The sequence below is a fragment of the Microcaecilia unicolor genome, chromosome 6 (assembly GCF_901765095.1).
Source record: "Microcaecilia unicolor chromosome 6, aMicUni1.1, whole genome shotgun sequence".
In the NCBI taxonomy this organism is placed as follows: domain Eukaryota; kingdom Metazoa; phylum Chordata; class Amphibia; order Gymnophiona; family Siphonopidae; genus Microcaecilia; species Microcaecilia unicolor.
Window position 1 is genome coordinate 161,361,329 of NC_044036.1, and position 26,701 is coordinate 161,388,029.

Here is a 26,701-nt window from a genome sequence, read left to right on the forward strand (position 1 = left end):
CGCGCGGCACCCCCCCCAGCGGCGTGTACCCAGGGCGGACCGCCCCCCCCGCCCCCCCCCCCCTTGGTACGCCACTGGGCAACAGCAACCCAAGGAGCCCAGGTACACACCAGTTTGTTAAATGTAGTTTTTCCTTCAAAACTGGGTAAAACTTTATTTACCAGTATTGCTCTTTCATGCCAGCTAAGTTCAATATGCCCCAAATTTCACTCTCCACTATTAATAGAACAGATCAAAACCTTTGTAAGTACAACAGGACTCTAGAGGTTATTATACAAAGAGTATAATACTGGAGGAGTTTGAAAAACATAAATTTTGCAGGGATCAAAGTCTCTTTTTCCTTCCTGTGATAGAAGCATGGTGATGGATGAACTCATCACTGAAAAAGATAGACCACCACAGCAACCATGATTATTGGCTGAAAAACATGAGGGGTAAGCTGGAAGAGCTCTTACTTGCATTCCTCAGGAACTTGTTTTGCTTCATCTGTGCAGCGATAAAATTTCCCCTAGACGTGAAACAAAATAAAAATGAATATACTTATGGCATCAGAACATTTATGAAGAGCAACATTGTTTTTGCTGGCCCAATGCAATGAATTATAACCAACAAAAAAAAGGTCATATAGTAGGTAGGGACCATTTGGCCCACCCAGTCTACCTTGTTCCACCTACCTGTTCTTCTGTTGCAATGAGCACCTCTCAGGTGTCATGCACACAAATGTGGCTGCCTACGCTGTATTAGCTCTAGCCATTATTCTTGAAATGATTCCAGTTATTTTGTCTAAATAAAACCAAAAGGGGCAAGTGGCACCTAGAAGTACGATCAAAAAAACAAGGAGTGGGAACTGGATCAGGCTCTTTAAAAACAGACTCAGGATGCCGAAGTGAAATTATAGGTGTTTATTTAAGCTGACTTGACATAGTACCATGTTTTAGCACGTGCATGCCTGCCTCAAGAGTCTTGATAGGTATACTTGATAATCATAACAATTTACATGCTACTCAACAATTGTTTCTTTCGGCAAAGGTCTTTTTCAAGACCTGCTTATGTTTGTTTCACAAGATGCATCACCAAGGACAAATGTGATTATCAAGTATATGTATCAAGGCTCCTGAGGCAGGCACGCATACGCCGAAACATGGTACCATGTCAAGTCTGTTTAAATAAACACCTATAATTTCACTTTGACGTCCTGAGTGGGTTTTTAAAGAGCCTGATCCAATACCCACTCCTTGTTTTTTGATTCTGTGTTCTTTCCAATTTTTGTGCTATTTTCTACGTAGAGTTAGGCGCCACTTATGCATGTGAAATATACCATAAAGTGGCAGTTAGGCATCTATGGGGCTCATTTTTGAAAGAGAAGGATGTCCATCTTTCGACACAAATTGCAAGATGGGCGTCCTTCTCACAGGGTCGCCCAAATAAGCATAATTGAAAGCCGATTTTGGGCGTCCTCAACTGCTTTCCGTCGCGGGGACAACCAAAGTTCACGGGGGCATGTCAGAGGCGTAGTAAAGGTGGGACTGGGGTGTGCCTAACACATGGGCGTCCTCAAACGATAATGGAAAAAAGAAGGGCGTCTCTGACGAACACTTGGACGACTTTACCTGGTCCTTTTTTTCTTATGACCAAGCCACAAAAATGTGCCCTAAATGACCAGATGACCACCGGAGGGAATCAGGGATGACTTCCCCTTACCCCCCCCCCCCCCCCCAGTGATCACTAACCCCCTCCCACCCAAAAAAAATATTTTAAAAATATTTTTTGCCAGCCTCAAATATTATACTCAGCTCCATGACAGCAGTATGCAGGTCCCTGGAGCAGTTTTAGTGGGTGAAGTGCACTACAGGCAGGCGGACCCAGGCCCATCCCCACCTACCTGTTACACTTGTGGTGGTAAATGTGAGCCCTTCAAAGCCCACCAGAAACCCACTGTACCCACCCGTAGGTGCCCCCCTTCACCCGTAAGGGCTATGGTAGTGGTGTACAGTTGTGGGGGTGGGGTTTGGGGGGGTTGGGGGGCTCAGCACACAAGGTAAGGGAGCTATGCACCTGGAAGCAATTTGTGAAGTCCACTGCAGTGCCCCCTAGGGTGCCCGGTTGGTGTCTTGGCATGTCAGGGGGACCAGTGCACTACAAATGCTGGCTCCTCCCATGACCAAATGGCTTGGATTTGGTCGTTTTTGAGATGGGCGTCCTCGGTTTCCATTATTGCCAAAAATCGGGGACGACCATCTATCTCTAAGGTCGACCTAAATTTCACGATTTGGGCGTCCCTGACCGTATTATCGAAACGAAAGATGGATGCCCATTTTGTTTCGATAATACGGGTTTCCCCACCCCTTCCCCAGGACGTCCTGCGAGGATGTCCTCAGGAAAACATGGGCGCCCCTTTCGAATATGCCCCTCTATGTGTACTAGGCACTGTTCTGTAAGGTAGCATTTAAGTGCCACAGTACCTAATGCAAGGGGGCATACACAGGGGTGGGCCATAGATATGCCTCCCACTCACACAAGTAGTTTATAAAATACTATAATTTACGTGTATCTGATCATTTTTATATTTTTGGAGGCTATCAATTTATTGATAGTGTAATAGATTTCTTTACATTTATTATTGTTTTTTATGTTTTTATGGGATGGGTAGGGTTGCATTGCAAACTATGCATGGTTTCCTTTATGCTCATCTACAATTAATCCATTTACCAATTAAGTTAAATCTCGAAGAACGTACAACTATCCATATCAGAATTTAATTAATTGTGAGGATGTTATGCCAGATAATATCAAGGTACAAATAAGACCTATATGCTCACATAATAGGAAGAAATTTCTAGCATCTTCAATTAAGTCTAGACAGAATCTCATATCTGTTGAGTGTAATGCTTTGGAAGATGTCTCTATGGTACCAATCCCTTGTTGTTATGTAAAGAAAAAGAGCCCTGTTTACTAAGCCGAGCTGAAGGCGTGCTAACTTTTTAGTGCATGCTAAAAATTAGAACGTGTACGTGCTTCTAGCGTTAGCACGAACTAATTTTTAGCACATGATTCTTTTCGATGTATTTCTATACATATTGGAGTTTGAGTCTGAGAAAAATGGGTATATAACCTATATTTATGCGGATGACATTTCAATCTTAATTCTCATTAGTTGTTGGTCAGAATTGGAGTTCTCAAACGTACAAAAGAGAAGATTGGATGTTTAAACATAAACTGAAGATAAACTCAGGCAAAAATTATACATCGTCATCTTGCATTAAAATTTTAGGGCTCCTTTTACTAACTGCAGTAAAAGAGGGCCTGTGCTAGCATCAGCACATTTTTGACATGCGTTGAGGCTCCCTTTTACCGCAGCGGGTAAAAGGACATCTTTTTTCCCAAAAGAAATAGCCATGCAGTAAGTGAAACACGTGCCGCGCGGCCATTTCGGGGGGGGGGGGGGGGGGAAGCACTTACCACTGGGTAAGCACTGGCGCTACAAAATTGAAAATATTTTTGTAGCACCAGAAACAGTGCATGCTGGGGTAGAAACTACCACCGGGCTTCCGAGCGCCAGGGCCCTTTTTACCATAGCAGGTAACCCCTTCCCCCCCAAAAAAAGCCATGCGGTAAGATAACCCTTACCGTGTGGCCATGCAGTGAGAAGCACTTACTGTAACCCATTGAGGTGGTGGTAAGGGCTCCCACTGTAACCCAGCAGGAACTGGGCAGCATGCAGCGATGCCTGGTTACCGCCAGGTTAGCGCCGTGCTAGAGAAAAATATTTGCGTGCTCCAGCTGGAACTACCACCAGTGGCCATGTTGGGCTGACAGTAGTTCCATTTTAGCTTTTCCACCACTTTGTAAAAGACCTCCTAAGTTCACACCATTGAGGCGCCTAGACTGAAGTACCAAATTTATAGACTTGCCCTCAAAGTCTACACTGGGTTGAAACATACCACAAAGAATTTATTTATTTATTTAGTAGCATTTGTATCCCACATTTTCCCACTTATTAGCAGGCTCAATATGACTTACAAAATACTGTAATGGTGAACGCCAAATACGGTAAGTATTAAACAAATACAATTAGAAAAAGGGTCAGGTAGGGGTAAATGGGTACAATAAGGGACAAGGAAATAAGAAATAAAATGTCCATTGCAATGTATGTACAGATGCATGTAGAGTTGAAGCTTTTAAGTAGAATCAATAGGGTAGGAACAGATGGTTCTTTAAAGTTCGCTTGAAGTTTTGATGATCGTGTACTGTTTTCACACTCTTTGGTAATGCATTCCACATTTGCGTACTTAAGTATGAAAAATTGTATCCATAGGTTGATTTGTATCTGAGTCCAATACAGCTTGGATAGTGAAGGTTCAGATAAGTATGTGATGAACTGATTCTATTTCTAGCTGGAAGATCTATTAAATCAATCATATATCCTGGGGCCTCACCGTAGATTATCTTGTGGACCAGACAGCAAACTTTGAAAGTAATGCGGTCCTTGATAGGGAGCCAGTATAATTTTAATCGAAGAGGTTTTGCACTATCAAATCTTTTTTTGTTGAATATCAGAATTCCCACACATACCTTGAACAGTTGTACTCCAATACAGGCAAACATGAACTGCAGCAGAGTAGTGACAATCATGATATTGCCAATAGTTCGGATGGCGACAAAGACACATTGAACAACATGCTGTGGAAAGAATGGAAGAAATATGCTTTCTAGAGACAGTCTCACTTTCTTCTAGCAAACCAGAAATGTGTTACTAAATACGGTTTTCTTTTATGTTGTTTGTGAATGGCAAATACACTGCCTTTTTGTGGTTACAATCAAAGTTGTTTACATACTATATACAGGTACTTATTTTGTACCTGGAGCAATGGAGGATTGAGTAACTTGCCCAGAGCCACAAGGAGCTGCAGTGGGAACTGAACTCAGTTCCCCAGGATCAATGACTGCTGCATTAACCACTAGGCTACTCCTCTACTCAATGGCATATCAATCAGAATGCAGCATCAGACTACTGAAAATAAGCACCTCGTTCACAGTTTCAACAATAAGACATTGTGGGGCTCATCTTCAAAGCACTTAGACTTACAAAGTTCCGTAAGTTACTATGGGGCTCATTTTCAAAACAGAAAAATGTTTAAAAAGTGTCATAAAGCAGCATTTGGACCAATTTCTTCTCAAAATGTCCAAATCGCTATTTTCAAAACCTATTTTGCAGAAGTTTATCTATGCAATTCATCCTCAGTGTGTCCAAATCACAAGGGTGCATGTCAGTGGCGGGATTTGGGCGTTCCTAAATCTTGGACATTTTGCAGCCATAATAAAAATGTCTAGGGCTACAATTTCAACATTTTGGTCTAGACCTGTTTTTAGAATGAATAAGGCACAAAAAGGTGCCCTAAATGGCCAGATGACCACTGGAAGGATTAAGGCATGACTCCCCCTTATTCACCCAGTGGTCACTGATCCCCTCCAACCCCCCCCCCCCCCCCAAAGATGGGAACAAAACAGTATATACCTGCCTCTATGTCAGCTTCAGATGTAATAGCCAGTCCTATTAAAGCAACAAGCAGATCCCTGGAGTAGCCTAGTGGTCGGTGCAGTACACTGCAGAAAGGAGGACTCAGGCCCATATCCCATTCTACCTGTTAAACTTGTGGTGGAAAGTGTGAGCCCTCCCATACTCACCAAAAACCTACTGTACCCACATATAACTGACCCTTTCAGCCATATGGTTTATTGTAGTGGCATACAATTGAGGACAGTAGGTTATTGGTGGGTTTTGGAGACCTCCTCATACAATATAAGGAGTTAACAATGAGATGTGTACCTGGGAGCTTTTGTGTTAAGTCCACTGCAGTGCCCCCTAGTGTGCCCCACTGCTCTCCTGGGATGTCTGTGTGGCCAGTCTACTAAGAATGCTGGATCCTCCAACATTGTAATGGCTAGATTTTATACGTTTTGCTCTTGTACATTTTTTTTAATGAACCAAAAAGATAAACCCAGAGCGCACAAAAACATCTTGCATGTGGCCATTTAAAAAAAAAAAAAAAAGATACACATTTTGCTGTTCTGAAAATGGCTACATTCACTGTTCGGATTCTGGACATTTTGAACAAAACTTCCAAAGTTGGACTTAGACGTAATATCGAAAATGCTCCTCCATGTAACTTTGTAAGTCTAAGTGCTTTGAAAATACATCTCTACGTTGCAAGGCTTTGATGTACTTATTAGAGTGGAATGTTTGGGTGCACCAAAATAGATACAGAAACATTTTTTAAAAAACCTTCAATCCTTTAGCTCTGTTTATCGCTCTTAAAGGTCTCAGCACTCTCAAAACTCGGAGAATCTTCACAACTGAGATAGCACTCGACCTACAGGAAAATAACACGTAAATACAAGAATATATTAAAAAGAATCACAAATTTTGCTTTATTTCAAATGGTCCTTTCATAATGCAGTTTGTTACAATTGTATATACCCCCTAATTCTATAAAGCCACCAAAAATTGTATACACAAAGTTTTGAGTTATGCACGTAATTGGGGCACCGTGCGTAAATTTAGGCACAGTCATTTGCTCCACGTTTCTGTAGCCTAAACACTATTCTATAAATTATGCCTAACTTTAAGTGCATCTTATAGAATAGCTCTTTTTTTGGTGCTGATTTTTTTTAGGTGCCTATATAGAATTCCTCCCATAGGGCTAGATTCTATGTATCGTGCCTAAAAAATCAGCACCCTCCAAAAAATACGCCTAGGCATATTCTATACACTACGCCTAAAATTAGGCACGCCTACCACCCATTCCTGTGACTAAATCTAGTCGCAGCCATTAATGCCCAAGTAAAACTTGATGTAAGTGCCACGCCTGTTATGTGCGGAGCAGATATATTCTATATCACTGCACATAAATTTTAGAAACCCCCACGAACCATCCATGCTCCCCCCATAGCTATGCCCCCTGTGTGGTTGAATTTATGAACAAAAAAACACGCAAGGGTGGAAGAACGCCAACAAGTCCAAAAATGTCCACTTTTGAAACCACGGTAGTAAGAGCACCAAATGAAAGTTTATTGGGACCCTACACGGTCCGTGTTTCGGCTAGACAGCCTTCATCAGGGGTCAACAGCTTGACGTATACAGATTGGCTTCTCGATCTCTCAAGTTTAAGAAAAGTTTAACAGTGTCTCTAAGACTGCATTATCTGATTCCAATCAGCAGCAACCTACATATATTTCCCACTCCACTTTTCTCCGGTCATTTTTGTTGGCGTTCTTCCACCCTTGTGTGTTTTTTTTTATCCTTCTGGTTTGTTTGTGGAAGCATTGGACCCCCTCCTTTTTCTATTTTTGACTTTTTGGTAGAATTTATGCACACTACTTTATAGAACATGCTTAGCATGTGGGAGTAAGTAAATTCTAATTGTTGCCAATTAGTGCCATTAATCACTTGTTAGGGTCCAATTACCAGCATTGATTGGCTTGTTAATCAATTAAGATAGTGTGCAATTCGTCCGTGCGGCAAAAATTGCATGCATAACTTTAGTTGCCATATATAGAATTTGCTGGATAATGTCTCAGGGGGTTTTTTTGTTCGTTTTTTCTTCGTTGGGGGAGGGGGGTGTCAGGACCTGATATAATATAAATAATAAAAGCAAGTGAATACATTGTGAAGCCTTTCTGGGTGGTTACTGACAATTCATTGCCTGCGAAGATATGCTACAATGTATTCAGGTCTTGGGCTGAATATTGTCTACTATCAGATGGACCTTCATCAATTTCATAATCCACAACTGACATTAAGAGGTGCTATTTTACTTTAATCCCAGTTATTAGTAACTAGGTCTCATTGCATAAAATGGTACCTGTGCTAAAAAAAAGAAAAGTTAGTAGTAAATAACACATTTTGTCGTAGCCCTTGTTGATTAACTGCGCCCCTAAATGGGTAACCCAGAGCAGCACTGTAAATTTGCAATTCACCGCATTTTATGTAATTGGTGCATACTTTAATTATTTAAAACAACTCAACATTTTCTCAATATTTTTGCATTCAGATCATAATATTAAGTTCTGCAATATACTTCATTACTGCAGACTTCAATCACAAACAGTCCCAAACAAACTGCCTCACATTATACATTGGTATCTTTTGCTAATCTTAGAATCAAGAGCATTTTCATCCTATCAAAACTCAGAGCAATCTTAATTACATTAAGAGGAAGGCAAAGTACTTACTGAATCCCAAAGGATACTAGAGATACCCCCACAACTAGTAAGTCCAACAAATTAAAGTAATTCCTGCAGAAAGACCCTTTGTGAAGAAATGCTCCAAACGTTGTCATCTGAAATAGGATGGTGATAAGGTTATTCTCCATTTCCCCTCAGGCAGATTCAAGTGCACATATTTAGGCTGCTTACAAGATGCTTATTATAGATATTATGGTCTCATCAAATATGCTACATTGGCAAAACAAGAAGGATAAAAACACTCTTACCCTAGCTGAGATAATATTTAACCATCTCTCTGACTTCATGTGCACCTTTCTATAAATTAGTCACCTTACTTTCTAACTCCTCTTACTCTCTTATCCTATATAATAATTTGCACCTCCAAAGTTCTACTTCTGGATGCCTGGGTTCGTAACACAATTCCCATTGATCCGCCCTCGCATCGGAATGTGATGATGTCAGAGGGCGGATCAATGAGAGGGAAGGGAAACCAGCACCAGCCAGCCACAGTCTACAATAAAGTGTATTCTTTATACCATCATAGTCTCGGCGTCCTGAAGTCATTGGCCCACTTCCCACTTTGTTTTTCTGAACCATCTTACTGACCTCATATTCAACTTTCTTTAACTTAGTCACCTTATTTTCTAACTCCTCTTACTCTCTTACCTGTCTATGTTCCATCTCTGCTTATACCCTACACTGTTAATTAAAATGTTCTATTGCATATTGTGTTGACATTGTAAGTAGTATACTATGCCATACTTTGTATTGTTATTTGAATATTTTTACTGCTGTAATTGTCTATTGCTCATGTTTGATTTAATCTTCCTGTAAACCTAATAAATAAGTAAAATAAACAAACTATAGAAATATGTGGAGGAGGGATTTCTCTGGAGCCCTTGGTCTGATCTGGCCCATTTTTTAACTCAATGAGTCTTTTCACTGGTTTATCCTCCATGTCAAGTTTCATCCCATTCTGTTTAGTTTTTGTAGTTAATTTGTCCCAGAGTAACACACAGATGAATGGACAGAAAAGCATTTCTTTATCACTAATGTATGATTCTTTCCTACTTCCATTGAGTTGGAAAGAATAAAAATGTCTACTTCCATTGGGTTGAAAAGAATAAGAAATGTCTAATGCCAATCTCACTTTTGTTATGTGCTTCATTCATGAAAACCTAACACTAAAGAAGACAAATGATGTTATTTTAAATAATAAATTTCTTTGATAGTCCAGGATTAGTTTTTGTCCTCACATGTTGGATTAATGTTTTTTCTTTCTTTCCTCTCCTCTACCCCTCCTTCGTCTACTTTCTATTGCTACTAGCAATCAAGAAATAGTGATCACAATAATCCCACCTCTTTACTACTTGTATTATTAAAGAAGTGACATTTTAGAATTTCTTATCAACATATAATTAAATATGTCTAACATTGTTGCACAGGAATACATTGCATTCACTGGCCCCATTTTCAAAGTCATTCAAAGTAAGAACCACTTGAGAAATTGCACATACAATACATTGTTCATCTTGAAAACAGCCTAAACGGTGTTTGTTATCAGTAAAAAAAAATGTAAAAAAAAGTTAAATCAGAAAGAAAAAACAAAACAAAATGCACAAAAATAAAAAATGGTAGATCATTTATTTATGCTCATCCTCAAACACATACCCAAATTGTATTTTAAGTAAAATAGCTCTTTGTGTACCAACATAATTTCACTGATATGTGTAAGGCTACTCAACAAATGACCTAACTGGCCAGATATCAGCCTGAAAATACAAATTTAGTAATTTCTTTCATATCCAATGGAGCCATATTTTCAGAATCACTGCTACTGTTGCCCTCAATATCCAGCTTCAACTTTCAAGCTAAGGCCATTCGTGAATAAGTTACTTCTGTAGCTATTCGCTGGCAAGCAAAAAGATGAAGGCACATAGCTATGGTCATTTTAGTTTTAGAGGTTGAATAGTCCCACTATATGAGTGAAATAACCATTTAGAATACAAACTATACATTAAAGGAAAATTCCAATTTAAACTCGTACATGGACAATGTATTTTGGCAAGAGCAATAAGCATTTGCCAATATATTTTAAATATCAGCCCAAGAGCCCAGTCTCGAAGGAGTGAGAGCAACTGGGGGTTGGGCTCCCCACTCCAGTAGCCTTCATGGCGCCGTTGGGGCTGGGGAAGGAAGTTAGCTGATGCTGGCAGGGAAGGGGGGATGGGAGCCTTGGGGGATTGGTCAGTTTAAGGCTAAGCGGTCTTTCCTGCCGAGGTTCAGTGTGCTGATTGGATGGCAGAAAGGGAGGAAAGGGAGGGCAAAGGAGGTATTAAATGGGGGCTCTTCTGAGGTGCAGAAGCTTTTTCCAGCTCCTCGGAGGTGGCTTACCCACCCAGGAGTATGTGGAGCAGAGGTTGAGGGCTTATGGGATTGATGGTGTAGTTGCTGGGGATGTCGTACATAAGTATTGCCATACTGGGACAAACCAAAGGTCCATCAAGCCCAGCATCCTGTTTCCAACAGTGGCCAATCCAGGTCACAAATCCAGGTCATTGCAAGTGGGTACCCAAGTTACGGGGGAAGCTCACTGGGCGATGAGCAACTGGGAGGCTCTATGAGCCGGCAGGCTGGTGGGTCAAGTGACCGGGTGTACGTAGGCATGGAGGTTCATGTTGCAGGTACCGCTCTAGCTAAAATGGCGGGGCAGTGGAATTAGGGATGAGAAAGGTTTAGGATGTTATGGTTGTTATTATAGCTTGGGTTTAAGTCTGGTTATGACTGCTTATAAATGTTGTTATTAAACAAGCTGTGGCCTATGTGTCTGTACCAAACTTTGTCCAAGACTTTCATTATGCACCGGGCAAAAGGGTTGCAGGGTAAGGGGGGGAAGAGAAGGGGGAGGTAGGAGTGTCAAGGAGTGGGGTTAGTCCCAGGTCCCCAAGTTAATGCATGTCTATTACAGTTAAACCTGGCAGGGTTCATGTCCTGTAAGACCATGTCCCAAATTGTAGTTGTTAAATATTTTTGGTCTATTAATGTATAGTTTATTACATTATGCATACACTACATGCACCCATTAACACTCTGTTTAGTAAGGAGTTTCTACTGTCCTTGTCCCATAGGTAAAAAAAAAAAAAAAATCCTTCCTGGACAGGTTAGTTCTAAGACAGTTACCATTTAAAAAAAATGTTTTTTGAGAACCTAGAAAAATAGTCTCATGCAAAAAAGAAATTATTTTCTTATTTTGGCAACTGCAAGGTGTGAAGGGAGGAATATCACATTAAAATATATCTTTTACATGCATTCAAACAGTTACAAGAAATCAGTCAAAACAATGCAGAATTGCCAAAGGTGTAGAGTGCAGTTAGTCAAAATAGTTTCATTTTGGCCTTTTAATCAAAACAGGAAATTGGAAAAACACTTCAAAGTTTCATTTGCGTGGCATGCCACACAAGGGAAAATCCCTTTAGACATGCGTGTGTGTGACCCTGTTACCTTCAAAACGATCTCAAAGGTAAACATACTAGTGAAGACATAATCTGCATAGCCTAGGATCTGGAGGGTGAAAAAAAAAGTTACAAACATTACTGCTAATGTGGTTTCTCAGCTAATGAGGATCAATTAACATTTTGTTACCTTCAACAGGATTTCAACAGTAAAGATGCCTGTGAAAGCATAGTCAAAGTAACCAAGTATCTGCAAAGGCATAATAAACAGAACAGTAAGGCACTCATCTGGAGAAATGTAAGCACAGCCAAAGGGTAAATAATTTTATTTGTAGTTCATTTCAGAGCACAAAGCCCATTTTTTAATTCTCTTCTCAGATTATCCAACAATAGATAAGGACTTGCTTGGCCCATTTAGTTTGCCCAGCAGCCCCACCTACTGGCACTACTCAGTCTCTGCTCATCTTTCCTCTTACTATAAAGCAATACAATACAGGCACAAGTTAAAGTCTGAACAGAGCAGTGACAAATGTAAACAGTAAGACACACACAAAAAGTTGTGAAAATGCTTTCACAAAGCTTCAGCAGTTTGCTATAGTGATTTTCTATAGTGAGTACTTCGAAGTAAGCTTACACCTTTTCACTAGTCACTCAAGGCAAGTTACATTCAGGTATAGTAGGTATTTCTCTGTCCTCAGAGAGCCTAAATTAGTGTGTACCTGAGGCAATGGAGAATTAAATGACTCACTCAGAATCATAAGTAGTGGTAGTGAGATTTGAATCCTCACATCCCTGGATCTCAGCCCACTGCTCTCCTTTGTGGGTTAACTGGGGTTGGAAATGCATTTAAAAGGAAGCATTCAAAGCCCTCAGGGAGGTGGGAGCCATGGCACTGCTTAAGAGTGACACCTAGTGGTCAGTTTCAGGTCCCATGATTGTAGCAGTCCAGAAGGACCTGAGGGGCCCTTTTACAGAGTGGCAGTAAGCCAAACGCGGGCTTACCACTCGCTCATTCAGGACTACTGCCGGCACAACGCAGCCACCGGTGGTAGTCCCACCCCGAGCGTGTGCCATTTCTGGGGGAAAAAGAAAGCCCCTGGAAACGTCTTGTACGGCGATAACCCGGCGGGTAATCAGGCATCAATGGGTGGGGGTAAGGGCTCCCTATCGCATGGCCATGCGGAAAGAGTTCTCTTACCGCATGGCCATGTGTGCCTAGGGTCTTTTTACCTGCTGCGGTAAAAAGGGCCCTTGTGTGCAGGAAAAACAGCCCCCCACCAACAGCGCAGGTCCCTTTTTGCAAGCAGCTTGGTAAAAGGACCCCCTAGTGCATAACTCCCACCAATGATTGTCACTGCAATGACCAGATTGTGTGTTGGATGGTAGAATATATAATAGAGGGAGAAATCTCTGGGTAGGTGCAAATCAATGCTCATAGTGCCAAATCCCAGCCCTGGTTCCTACTGAGCTGGTGATACAAAGAAGCAGCAGAAAGCTGCAGGATCAAAACACAGTTTGTGTACCTTAGAAGTTAGATACTTGTATCTCATAAGAATGTGAACGTATCTGAGTGAGTCAGTATCAGGGGCGTAGCCACGGGCAGCCCGGGTGGGCCTGGACCCACCCAATTTCGGGTCAGGCCCGCCCAGCAGCAAAGTTCCTGACGGGGATTCCAGTCGCAGGCTCCGCTCGCAGTCGCAGCGATTCCCACATGCTGCCTGCCAGTGCTGGCTGCCGCTCAATCTCCTTGCGCTACTAAGCGCTAACCCGGAAATCTCTCCTCTGCAGGAGAGACTTACGGGTTAGCGCTTAGTAGCACAAGGAGATTGTTGAGCAGCAGCCGGCAGGCAGCATGTGGGAATTGCTGCGACTGCGAGCAGAGCCTGCGAGTAGAATCGCCATCAGGAACACTGCTGCTGGGCGGGCCTGCAAGGAGGGTGAGATGCTGCAGCTGCGCGGGGGGAGGGATGATGGGGGAAAGATGTCGCATGGGGGAGGGAAGACGGGGGACACAGCAGCTGCACAGGGGGAAGGGAAGATGGAAAGAAAGATGCTGCACAGGTGGGAGGGAAGATGGAAAGATGAGGCTTGGTTGGTGGGTGAGAGAGATGCACGGGGGAAAAGGGAGAGACGCAGCAAAGGGGTGGAGGGGTGAGGAAGGGAGACGTCTTGGCTGTGTATGAGGTGGAGGGGAGGGACACATGCTGCATACAGAGGGGACAGGTGGGGAGGGGGAGAAATGGTAGGCATAGGGGTGGAGAGGAGGGAGAAATGGTGGGTATAGTGGTGGAGGGAGGGCGGAGCAGATAAAATTTTGTGCCCACCCACTTTGGGCTCAGGCCCACCCAAAACTGGCTGTCTGGCTACGCCACTGGTCAGTATCACCAGTGCAATAAAATAGATTTGAGGTAATGAATAGAAATAAATAAAATAAAACATAGAAAAGAAAAGAAAGCTAATCAAAAAATATATTGAGGGGCCCTTTCACTAAGCCGTGTAAGCGCCTACGCACGCCCAACATATGCCAATTCTGAGTTACTGCCCGGCTACCACGTGGCCCGGGTGGTAATTTCATTTTTGACGCGCGTCCACTATACATGCCACAAAATAGTTTTTATCTTCTGGTGCACAGCGCTACCGGGCAGTAAAAAAGGCATTTGATGCGCATAGACCATTACTGCCCAGTTAACACACGAGACCTTACTGCTAAGTCAATGGCTGGTGGTAAAGTCTCAGACCCAAAATGTGTGTCAATTTTCATTTTGCCGCACGTCCATTTTCAGTCAAATTTTTTTTAAAAGCCATTTTTTTCAGGTGCGCTGAAAAATGGATCTGCAGGCGTCCGTAACACGCACCTACACTACCGCAGGCTATTTTTCAGTGCACCTTAGTAAAAAGACCCCTAAGTTAGTCCAATAAAAAAGGTATCATCTTACTTTCTTTTCTATGTTTAATTTTATTTTATTTCTATTGATTGCCTTTAAAAGAGGACTAACATGGCTACCACATCTCTCTAAATAGATTTGAGAAAACTGTAATAATAAAGTATCAAAAACAGTCATGCTCAGATTTATGGAAAAAGATTCTAACCGCCTCCCAACCTCCGCTCTGGTCCACAGGAATCAAATAATGCACAGGCAAAACATTTATGATTTATTTATGGAGAATTTACCTTTTTTCCCTCCATTTTTTTCACACATTCATGTTCATAAACATTTTAGCCCACAGAACATTTTAATGCATAGAAATCAGTTCGTAAGTTAATATGCATTAAAATGATTTTGCATGCACTAAAATTTTTAAAGCGTCTTAACAAAAATGGGACCCTTTTACTAAAGCTTAGCGCACGCTAATTGTCCGTTAGTGCATGCTAAGTGCCAAGTGGCCCATAGGTATAAAACAGGACATGCAGCATTTAGCAATTGTGCATGTTTTTAAATGCATATCCCTAAATCAAACCCAAAGACTAGAGTGTATTCAAAATCACGTTCCCATTTATGAGAACATGGACATTCTTTTTAAAGTTCTTATATTTGCCAATTATATAAATTTCATGAAGTAAAAAAAAAACATAAAAGTGTGTGAAACAGGGCAAAAGAAATAAAAACAATGAGGTCCATATTCTAAGCGATTTAAATGGGCAGGAGAGCCTCCTGCCTGTTTTAAATCGCTTGTGCCTGTTTAGCCATAGATTAGAGATACTTAACTAGACAGCGCCGGTGAATATAAGAATAGCCATACTCGGTCAGACCAATGGTCCATCTAGCTCAGTATCCTGTTTCCAACAGTGGCCAATTAGATCACAAGTACTGACAGAATCCTAAATAGTAGCAACATTCAATGTAGAACCCCAAACAGTAGCAACATTCCATGCTATTGATCCCAGGCAAGCAGTGGCTTCCCCATGTCTATCTCAATAGCAGACTATAGACTTTTCCTCTAGAAACTTGTACTCACAGTCCATGCTGAAAGTAGGCAGATGAGGGGCGGTACAGGAGGAGCAGCTGAGAGTTATGTGGGTGCTGGCAATATTCAGTGTTGGTGTCCACACAGTTAACTGGGCATGTAGGACCTTATAAAAAGCAGTCCTAACTATGCCCAGTTAGCTAGATGGGTGCCAGAACCCACATAACGTCTGGGACCCAGCCTGCAAAGTGGTGTCTTCCCGTCCTTCCCACCTACCCCAGCAAGTTCTGATCACCCCTCCCACCTACCCCCAAAACAATCTAGGACCTCCCTCCCTCCCACCCCAACACAATCTCGGTGCCTCTCCCATCCCCCAACACAATCACTGACCCCCCCCCCCCCCCCCCCCCCCCCCCGGGCCTATTTTAATTCCTGGTGGTCCAATGGGGTGATGGGGACAGGTATGAACCCCACTCACTCCTGAATCTAGCAACTCCATTGTAAAAATGGCCACTGTGTTCTCTAGTAGTTGTCTCATACATGATCCTCTCACACTTACATGCAAGCTACTTTGGCACACAGGTTATATATAGAATAATACCTAGCACCAACACACGCAGCTGTCAATTATTGGCAACTCTGATGCATGAAATTGCTATTTTTCTATAACACAAGTGTGCACTTAGGGCCTTCTTCTATAAAGTACATAAGTACATAAGTATTGCCATACTGGGAAAGACCAAAGGTCCATCGAGCCCAGCATCCTGTCTCCAACAGTGGCCAATCCAGGTCACAAATACCCAGTAAGATCCCAAAAATGTACAAAATATTTTATACTGCTTATCCCAGAAATAGTGGATTTTCCACAAGTCCACTTAATAACGGTCTATGGACTTTTCCTTTAGGAAGCCGTCCAAACCTTTTTTAAACTCCGCTAAGCTAATTTCCTTTACCATATTCTCTGGCAACAAATTCCAGAGTTTAATTACACGTTGAGTGAAGAAAATTTTTCTCCCATTTGTTTTAAATTTACTACATTGTAGCTTCATCGCATGCCCCCTAGTTCTAGTATATTTGGAAAGCGTGGACACTTCACATCTACCCATTCAACTCTACTCATTATTTTATAGACCTCTATCATATCTCCCCTCAGCCGCCTTTTCTCCAAGCTGAAGAGCCCTAGCCACTTTAGCCTTTCCTCATAGGGAAGTCGTCCCATCCCCTTTATCATTTTTGTCGCCCTTCTCTGTACCTTTTCTAATTGCACTATATCTTTTTTGAGATGCGGCGACGAGAATTGAACACAATATTCGAGGTGCGGTCGCACCATGGAGCGATACAAAGGCATTATAGCATTCTCATTTTTGTTTTCCATTCCTTTCCTAATAATACCTAACATTCTATTTGCTTTCTTAGCCGCGGCAGCACACTAAGCAGAAGATTTCAACGTATCATCAACGACGACACCTAGATCCCTTTCTTGGTCTGTGACTCCTAACGTGGAACCTTGCATGACGTAGCTATAATTTCGGTTCCTCTTTCCCACATGCATCACTTTGCACTTGCTCACATTAAACGTCATCTGCCACAAAGGTTATGCTCCTAAATTTATGTTCCTAAAATTTACACTCCTAAATTTATGCTCCTAAATTATGAGCATACTCTATGCTGCAAAATAGATTTGAGCATAAATTTAGGAGCGTAAATTATGCTCATAAATTAGGAGCATAAATTTAGAGGCATAACCTTTATAGAATAAGGCCCTTACCCCCGGATTCTACATAGCGCTCCTAAGGACTGGCGCCAAAATCAGTGCGAATTCTATAACAATGCTATAATTTAGCAAGCTTAACAAGCTAATGAGCACTAATAACAGCACCTAAACAACAATGAGCATTAATTGACACTGATTAGAATTTATACACACAGCTCGATAAGCATATTCTGTAATGCATGTATGACGAACTTCTAATGCATGCAGGCAAAAAGGGGCATGGTTATGGGCAGAGAAATGGGCATTTTGTGGACATTCCAAAATTTAGGTGCCTAGTTATAGAATATAGCCTAGTGCGCCTAAATCTATGACAAGAAATTTACACCAAATGGATGCGCATAGATTTAGGCGCTGAAATATCAACTAAGCTTATTCTATAATCAATTCCTAAATCTAACACCAATTATAGCATAAGCTTAGTTGGCACTGATTTCAGCACCAATTTTTTTGGTGCCATATATAGAATTTCCTCTTTAGTGGCTAAGATTAGGCTCCAAGTTACAGAATGAGGAGGATTATGCGTGAACTTCCCAATCTCAATACTACAAGCTAAATACCACAGTTTAACACATAGCCTCACGGGATGTCAAAATAATACATGTCGAAGCTCCTTCAAGCTTTCAAGCTAATGTTGGGATATCACAAGTACTGGTTAGGCATACTCTGATAGGGCCAATAAGGGTTCAAGTTAGATCCTAAAGGGATGTTAACATCCAAACCTGTGAGGCAAAACAAGTTTTAAAAACAAATATATGACATTTTAAATGTAGTTAACATTACAGACATTTGTTCAGGTTAAATGAAATGCGCTGAAACTACATGAAGAACATTAATCTGCATATTTTTTCACGGAGAGACTGGTGGATGCTTGGAATGCTCTCCCGCAGGAGGTGGTGGAGATGAAAACGGTAACGGAATTCAAACATGCGTGGGATAAACATAAAGGAATCCTGTTTGGAAAGAAGGGATCCTCAGGAGCTTAGCAGAGATTGGATAGCAGAGGCGGGGCTGGTGGTTGGGAGGCGGGGTTAGTGCTGGGCAGACTTATACGGTCTGTGCCCTGAAAAAGACAGATACAAATCAAGGGGCTGGTGGTTGGGAGGCGGGGCTAGTGCTGAGCAGACTTATATGGTCTGTGCCCTGAAAAAGACAGATACAAATCAAGGGGCTGGTGGTTGGGAGGCGGGGTTAGTGCTGGGCAGACTTATATGGTCTGTGTCCTGAAAAAGACAGATACAAATCAAGGGGCTGGTGGTTGGGAGGTGGGGCTAGTGCTGGGCAGACTTATATGGTCTGTGCCCTGAAAAAGACAGATACAAATCAAGGTAAGGTATACACAAAAAGTAGCACTTATGAGTTATCTTGTTGGGCAGTCTGGATGGACCGTGAAGGTCTTTTTCTGCCGTCATCTACTATGTTACTATGTATATGTATAGTTTAGTTACATTAAAATATATTTACTCTTTAAAACAGATATTCATTGATGAATAGATGTTAAGCAAGTTAACGGCAAAATACAATCTTTATTGTACACCTAGAAAAGAGAAATCAGTGGTTAATAGAAAGAAGTGGTAAGCACTAAATCGTGCTAACCGCAGCAAAAAATGACTTATTATGAGGCTCGATGAGGCATCCCATGATAATTTGGGGATGTGCGTGCGCTACCCACAGGCTAAAAAATAAAACATATTTTTTAGTGCTGGGGCCAGTTCAGGGGGCGTGTTTTGTGCTAATCAGGGGGCCCTTTTACTAAGCCATGTACATACCTCTGCATGCCCAACGCGCGTCGATTTTGGATTACTGCCCAGCTACCGTGTGGCCCAGGTGATAATTTCATTTTTGGCACACGTCCCCAAGAACGCCAGAAAATACTTTTTTTTTTCTGGCTTGTGGCGCTACCAGGCAGTAAAAGGCATTCTACACACGTAGACCTTTACCGCCCAGTTAATGAACGAGACCTTACCGCTAAGTCAATGGGTGGCGGTAAGGTCTCAGACCCAAAATGGACACGCGCCAATTTTCATTTTGCCGCATGTCCGTTTTTGGTCAAAATAAAAGAAAGGCATCTTTACAGGTGTGCTGAAAAATGATCCTGCGCATGTACAAAAAATGTACATTATCGAAGGCCATTTTTCAGCGCACCTTAGTAAAAGGACCCCCAAGTTAGCACATGGGCATTGCTGTGCGCTAACTGATTAGCGCAGGTTTAATACGTGAGTCCCTACCACCTAAAAGACAGGCGGTGGTAGGGGCTTACGAGCTAATGGGAAAATTAACATATGGCCATTAATAATAAAAATGGGACAATCAGCCATTTTACTCCAGCAGTACAAATGGCCTTAGCATGTGGGAATGACCCATGTAAGGGCATGCTACGGCCACTTTTTACTGCTGTTTGGTAAAAATGCCCCTTTATGAGTGGCTGTGCTTATGATAAATAATGTGCCCCTGACTAGCCTGATTGTTCTGAAAAAAGACCACTGCAATTTGATTTATACAAAACAACCGTTGCTGCTTACAATGTTCCGGAAAGACTGACTGCGAATAGGGTCTTCAGCAGCAAGGGAAGCACTACTCAGCATAATGAAGACCAAGATGAGGTTTGTAAAGATGTGATGGTTGATGAGCTTGTGACATGCAACTCGAACACTGGAATAAAAAAGGCACAAACACATATATGTTAAATAACTATGCCGACAGCATTACAAAACAAATTTGAGCACTTGAGGTACCACACTTAAGTTTATAAGATGATTCTTTTCCCTGTCATGCAAGATACGTTTATCCCAGACTCTTTCTGCCTAAGCGGTGAATAATGCCTGTTATAAATGTTTCATTTCTAAATGTAGGGAAAAGCACGTGATTTAAGCTGCAACAATTGCTTCCTCTCTCTGTTCTATTGGTCAATTCGTGGAATAAGAAATATTTTTGTTAGTTTGTTAATTATTATCAAAATCAGTAAGGGGTCCTTTTATTAAGCTTTGTTAGATGCTAATGCATACCTAACATAGAAAAATACACTACCATGGGAGATGCTGAATCATTGTAATAATTCGGAATGAGTAGGATCTGTAATCAATAATATTTTCACTATCCTACCTATTATGCAACGTGTTTGAGGGACATTCTGGTAACAACACAAAAAAGTGGAGAGAAAGTGCTGAATCATCACATGGTAGTTTTTGAATGTGTACATCCTAATTGCGTTCATAATGCATTATTGGTTTTGTTTTTTTTTGAGGAGCATGTCAGGGGCGGAGAGAGGGCCTTACTGGATTAACCAGTTAGGTCATCTACATTAGCATGCGTTAACTAGTTAGTGCACGGATAACGCATGAGCCCTTACCGCCTGCAAAATAAGTGGCAGTAATTGCTCATGCAGTCATTTTTGAAAATGGCCACATGCTAATGCCAACATTAGCACATGGCTTTTAACAAAAATAATTGAAATAAAAGGCATTTTTATGGCTGCGGTAAAAATAGACTTAGCATGTGGGAAAGACCCACGTAAGGGCATACTAAGGTCAGTTTTCACCGAAGCTTGGTACAAAGACCCCCTACAAGGGCAATTTTAAAAGCCATTTTTGAGGGTAAAACAATGCATTTTTCATGGAAATTGTCCAACTTAAATGAAGGTAAATGTAAATGCATAATGGCATTTCATATTATCTTTTCTCCGCAGCAAGGGCAGGCATTCTACGGTACAGGGCTGGAGTGAAATTTAGAAGTACCCAGATACTTTTGAATTTTCAAATATGTGTCCATATTAGGTGCAATTCATTAAGGGCCCCTTTGACCAAGCTGCAGCAAAAGGGAACCTGTGCTGGCGTTGGTGCGTGGTTTTCACACGCGCTGAAACCCTCTTTTACTGCAGTGGGTAAAAGGGAAGTCTCTCTTTCCTACGGGAAATGGCCACACGTCAAGTAAAGCACTTGGCACATGGCCATTTCATGGGGAGCCCTTACCACCATCAATTGAGGTTGCGGTAAGGGCTCCCATGGTAACCTGGTGATAACTGGGCAATGATTACCACTGGGTACACTCCAGTGTTACAAAAATAAATATATTTTTGTAGTGCCAGATATGACGGCGCACTAGAGGTGGGAAGTACCACCGAGATGATGCAGTAGCCCAGCGGTACGTCCTGTTTAGCGAGCAGTAAGTCCGCGTTGGGCTTACCGCCACTTAGTAAAAGGGGCCCTAAATGAAGACTAAAGTCATGCACTGGGATCAACCTGGCTAAGCTGAGCGCCCTTTACAGAATTCTAGCTTAGAGCACATTTCGCACCTAACTTTGGGTGCCAGCATTTATGCCTGCAAACACCTGGTGTAAATGCTGGCACCCAATTTATAGCAGTTAGGTGTACAAATGACAGTATTCTATACAGGGCCACTGACAGAGGAGGCAGTGGGGGGGGGGGGGGGGGGGGGGGGGGGGGGGCAAAATCTCCGGGTCCGAGCCTCCAAGGGAGGCCCAGCGCCGGGGTCTCTCTCTCTCCCCTGCTCCTGACGGGTCCCGGGTGATTGCGTCCCGACAGGAGCAGGAGAGAGAAAACTCTGGCACCGGGCCCCCCTTGGAGGCTGGACTTCTGGCTAGGACCTCTGGTTTGGCTGGAGGCTGGAGTGTTGCTCTTCATCACTCTGCTGCCTTGCCTGTGACAAACGGCAGTTATTCCCCTCAGGCTGCACATGCTCGGTTTTGAAACCGAACATGCACGATGTGAGAGAAAAAGCAGCCGAAGGGGCAGGCCATGCAGCAGAGTGAAGAAGAGCAGCACTGGAAAAAGACCTCTTCTGCTGGCGGGGCCTTGGGATCCCCGCCAGCTAAGGTAGTTGCAGACTGCAGTTGTGGTGGGCGGGGGCGGCAGCGGCGGTGGCAATCCTGGGGGAGGGGGGCGGCAGCAGCGGCAGCGATCCTGAGGGGACAGCAGCGGCACTGCCCTGGGCCCAATGATGGCGGCCCTGCCCAGGCCTGGCTCAGTCTTTCGGTGGCCCTGATTCTATAACATTGCACTTAACTCCTGGGATCACCCCCTGGTTCAACCATGCCCCTCCTATGCCAACGCCCCTTTGCAGTTGTGCACTATGAAATTTAGGCATTTTATAAAATGTGTGCATAACTTCAAATTTCTGCTAGTTAACACCAATTAATGATTATTAACGCCTCACTAATTAATTTGTGCGCAGATCTGCAATTGGCACCCAAATTTACACACCCAACTTTGGGTGACTTACATAGAATCCAGGGGATGCTAACTCAGAATACATATCCATAGATTAGCAAGTGTAAACACAGATAAGTACACTTCCTCAGAGAATTTTCATCGTGAAATGACATGGTTACTTTTACTTTGAAAACACTGCAAAGTCTGTCTACGTTTCCCCAAGTAATAAAATTAACCCCTGAATGAATTACTTAATGACTGTACTACAGAAATGATTGATGGAATAATAAAAATATTTGAAATAATGGGTATTTACGGGTTGGTATTACTGAAAATGAAGAAGGCACTCCCTTCAGGAATAGGCGTTATTTTCTCCTTCATTTTCAATTCTGATATTCTTCGAGGACGAGGGCCGATAGGTAGCTCTGGCTCATCATCATCGTTGTCATCTTCACCTACTTCAAAATTAAGCAGGAGCATTTGGGGCAATGAAATTCATGTTTTGTAATTATTAAAACTTTGTTTAACATGCAACAATATTTGGTTTGTTTATTCAGGTTTACAAATTTCTTATATGTTTGGATCATAAAACAAAAAGCTACTTAAAGAAATATCAATGCAAACCAAACTTTGAGAAAACCCTCAAATCAGGATAAAATCACAATTGCCCACACAAATAAATCCTGGAAATTATATTAACCAAAAACAAACCAAATAAACATAATAACTCTCTTCTGAGCCATCAATACAGCCCTATATCTACAGCTGCTACTCTGGCTCTCACATGTATATAATTACTGAGACACCTCCTATGTAATAGTGCAACAGTGATGCAAATAAATAAATAAATAATGTATGATGTCAATTATCAAATACAAAAATAGGCACAAGGATATGTATTTCACAAATACGACACTTCATGAACTGAATCACATTGTTTCTTGCACTTTCAGATGTCAAACCTAACATTCAGGTGGCCCCAGAGCCGTATGTGTGAGGTTGGTACCCCTTGTGCCTATTTTTGGCTACCTACATTGTTTAGAATTAAACTGCCAGTGTTGATTCTTAAACTTTTAAGTACTGATTCCCCATCTTATTTGTCCACAATTTTGAGAATGTATAGGTCCAATGGAGCCCTGCCTTCTGAAGGCACATGATGATTATCAATCCTGTCATTCCCTAAGGTCTGTTTTGTTGAGATTCTGGCTTGTGCTTTCTCAATAGCCAGTCTGGAAGAGTGGAACGAGTTGCCTTTGGCTTTGAAACTGCAATCTGATACTGTGCTTTCTAAGAAACAACTGAAAACATACTTATTTGAACAGGCTTATGACTGAACCATTTAAAATTTAGCTTCTGAGCACACTACCAAAACCCTTATCCATACTTTCATCACCTCTCGCTTATACTACTGTAACTTGCTTCTCACAGGTCTCCCACTAAGCCATCTCTCTCCCCTTCAATCACTTTAAAATTCTGCTGCACGACTTATATTCCGCCAGTGTCACTATGTTCATAGTAGCCCTCTCCTCAATCACTTCATTGACTCTCTATCCCTTTCCGCATACAATTCAAACTCCTCTTATTGACTTACAAGTGCGTTCACTCTGCAGCTCCTCAGTACCTCCCCATTACCATCTCTCCCTACACTCCTCCCTGGGAACTCCGTTCATCGGGTAAATCTTTCTTATCTGTATCTTTTTCCTCAACTGCCAACTCCAGACTCTGTTCCTTTTATCTTGCTGCAACATATGCCTGGAATAGATTTCCTGAATCAGTATGCCAAACTTCAGCTCTTGCCATCTTCAAATCTAGGCTAAAAACCCACCTTTTTGAGACTGCTTTTAATTCCTAACTCCTATTCACTTGTTCAGAACCCAGGTCTGTTTTATCATTCCCACCTTAAGTAATCCCCTTATCCTTTATTTGTCCTGTTTGCCTGTCTTGATTAGATTGCAATTTCTGTTGAGCAGGGACTATCTTTTACATGTTCAGTGTACAGCCCTGCCTACATCTAGTAGTGCTACAGAAATGATAAGTAGTAGCAGTAGTAGGAATATGTAGCATTGTGGTGGGCCTATGGATGCAATGAGATATGCTGGTGTGACAATGGCAGCAAATTGAACGTAATTTGCTGTAGTTTTATTTGTTTTTATCAGTATTTGTATATCATTTTAAGCATTATTTATGTTTAATTTTGTGAACCTGCTTTGAATACGACAATATATAAATAAGCAAATTAATAAATAAATAGGAGGCAAAAATCGTGTTAAACTTCAATTCAAAACCATCAATTGAGACAGCAGACTGGCTTCCATAAACAAACTTTGAACATGATTTTTGTTAACACGTGTAAGTTAAAAAGGACTGTGAGTGTATTTCAATCGTTACATTAACACCAGTGTACTCCTAGGACTCTTGAATATCACCTTCATTTCTACTATGTTGATGACTATTGATTCATACATCATACCTGGAATGTCATCAGCTGGGTATGGATCCTTCTCCTCATCATTGTCTTCTTGGTATTCATCAATTATAACCTACAGAAAAGCAATACAGAATTCTCCAAATGCCACTGAAAAAACAACGCCGGGAATATTCTATAAAGGGAGCTCTAGGATGAGTATTCTCTATAGAACAGTGCTTAAAGCCAATTCCCTTGTCTAAAGCTGAGTGCCAGAATTTATGCCAGCTGAAGCCTGGTGTAAATGTCAGCCCCCGACTCATTTGGGGGGGGGGGGGGGGGTCCAATTCTCCCGTGAAAATTGGACCCGTCGCGTAAATAGCCCTATTCTATAACAGTGCGCACAAATTTTGGGAACACCCCTGTCCCATCCATACCACTCCCCTGGCCATGCCCATTTTTGAGTTGCACCCTCTCTCCCTCCACTTCCCAACATGGTCCAGCATCTCCCCTCTCTCTCTTTCTTTCCCTTCCTCTTCCTCCCTACCCAGTATCCCAGCATCACCCCCTCCTTGCCTCTCCCATAGTCTGATCCATCTCCTCAAAGTTCTCCTTGTCCAGCAGACCCTTGCCAATACTGCAACTAGGAAGTCAAAAAAGGAAACAAGAGAGCGACCGCACAGTGCCTTGTGTTCAAGCATTCAGCCAGGCTCTGCCAGTCTCGCTCCCTCTGATGCACACTTTCTGCTGCTATGGGGGGACAGAACTGGCAGAGTGCTTCAGTGAAAGGTTTTGTGCTGGTGACTCTTTAGTTTCACCACATGTAACTCCCCTATATAGGTGGTGTGCTATAGAAGAGGATGGTAGCCAGGGTTTCAAAAGCAGACGATTATAGAAAAGTAAATATGTTCTCATTAAATCAAGACTAAACACCTTAATTTCCTTAGCTGTCCCCCGGATAGCTTCTGATTTTTCAGCTTCTTTATTTTCCAGGCTCTCCTTTCTGGTTGAAGAAAGCATTTAAAACAGAATTTATTATAACCTCATCTCGCAAAACTAGACATACGTTCAATTCCACCAACAAGCACTTAAAGATAAAACATACTATAGAGTCAGTTTGCAAAGAAAGTTAATCGGGAAGGAGCAGCTCCTGCTGACCAGGTGCAATGTGGATTTTCAGCTGCACAGACCTGGAGAGCAGTGGCGTAGCAAGGAGGGCTGCCACCCGGGGAGGTTTGCCATTGCACCCCCCCCCCCCCCCCCGGGTGCAGCACGATGACCCCCCCCCCCCCCGACCCAGTGCCTACCCTCCTCAGATCCCTCCAACCAGCTCCTGCACCCTACCTTTAAAGAAATTTCCGAAGCCGTGGAGAGGCGAGGCGCAGCGCCTCGCGCCTGCATGTAAAGAAGCCTGGCTCCTCATCGGGCCTTCCCTCACGCTGTCTGTCCCACCCTTGCGGAAATAGGAAGTTGCGTCAGCGGAGGGCAGGACAGATAGCATGAGGGAAGGCCCGATGAGGTCCACACTTCTTTTACATGCAGGCGCGAGGCGCTGCGCCTCGCCTCTCCACGGCTTCGGAAATTTCTTTAAAGGTAGGGTGCGGGAGCTGGTTGGAGCCGGAGGGAGCTGAGGAGGGTAGGCACTGGTCGGGGGGGGGGGGTCATCGTGCTGCACCCGGGGGGGGAGCTGGCAGGGAGCACCCCCCACCCCGAGCTGACACTCGGGGCGGACCGCCCCTCCCCCCCCTTGCTACCCCACTGCTGGAGAGTGACA

General features: G+C 42.6%; 1 protein-coding gene across 1 annotated transcript in view; it reads right to left on the reverse strand.

The window, feature by feature from the left end:
• Positions 1 to 26,701, reverse strand: part of CACNA1D (calcium voltage-gated channel subunit alpha1 D) — a 384,574-nt gene that overhangs the window by 131,383 nt on the left and 226,490 nt on the right. The window contains 9 exon segments of the mRNA XM_030205472.1: positions 456 to 508; positions 4,573 to 4,680; positions 6,284 to 6,371; positions 8,233 to 8,339; positions 11,869 to 11,928; positions 19,878 to 20,007; positions 22,840 to 22,981; positions 24,994 to 25,063; positions 25,861 to 25,930. Coding sequence (XP_030061332.1) covers positions 456 to 508; positions 4,573 to 4,680; positions 6,284 to 6,371; positions 8,233 to 8,339; positions 11,869 to 11,928; positions 19,878 to 20,007; positions 22,840 to 22,981; positions 24,994 to 25,063; positions 25,861 to 25,930 — 828 coding nt within the window.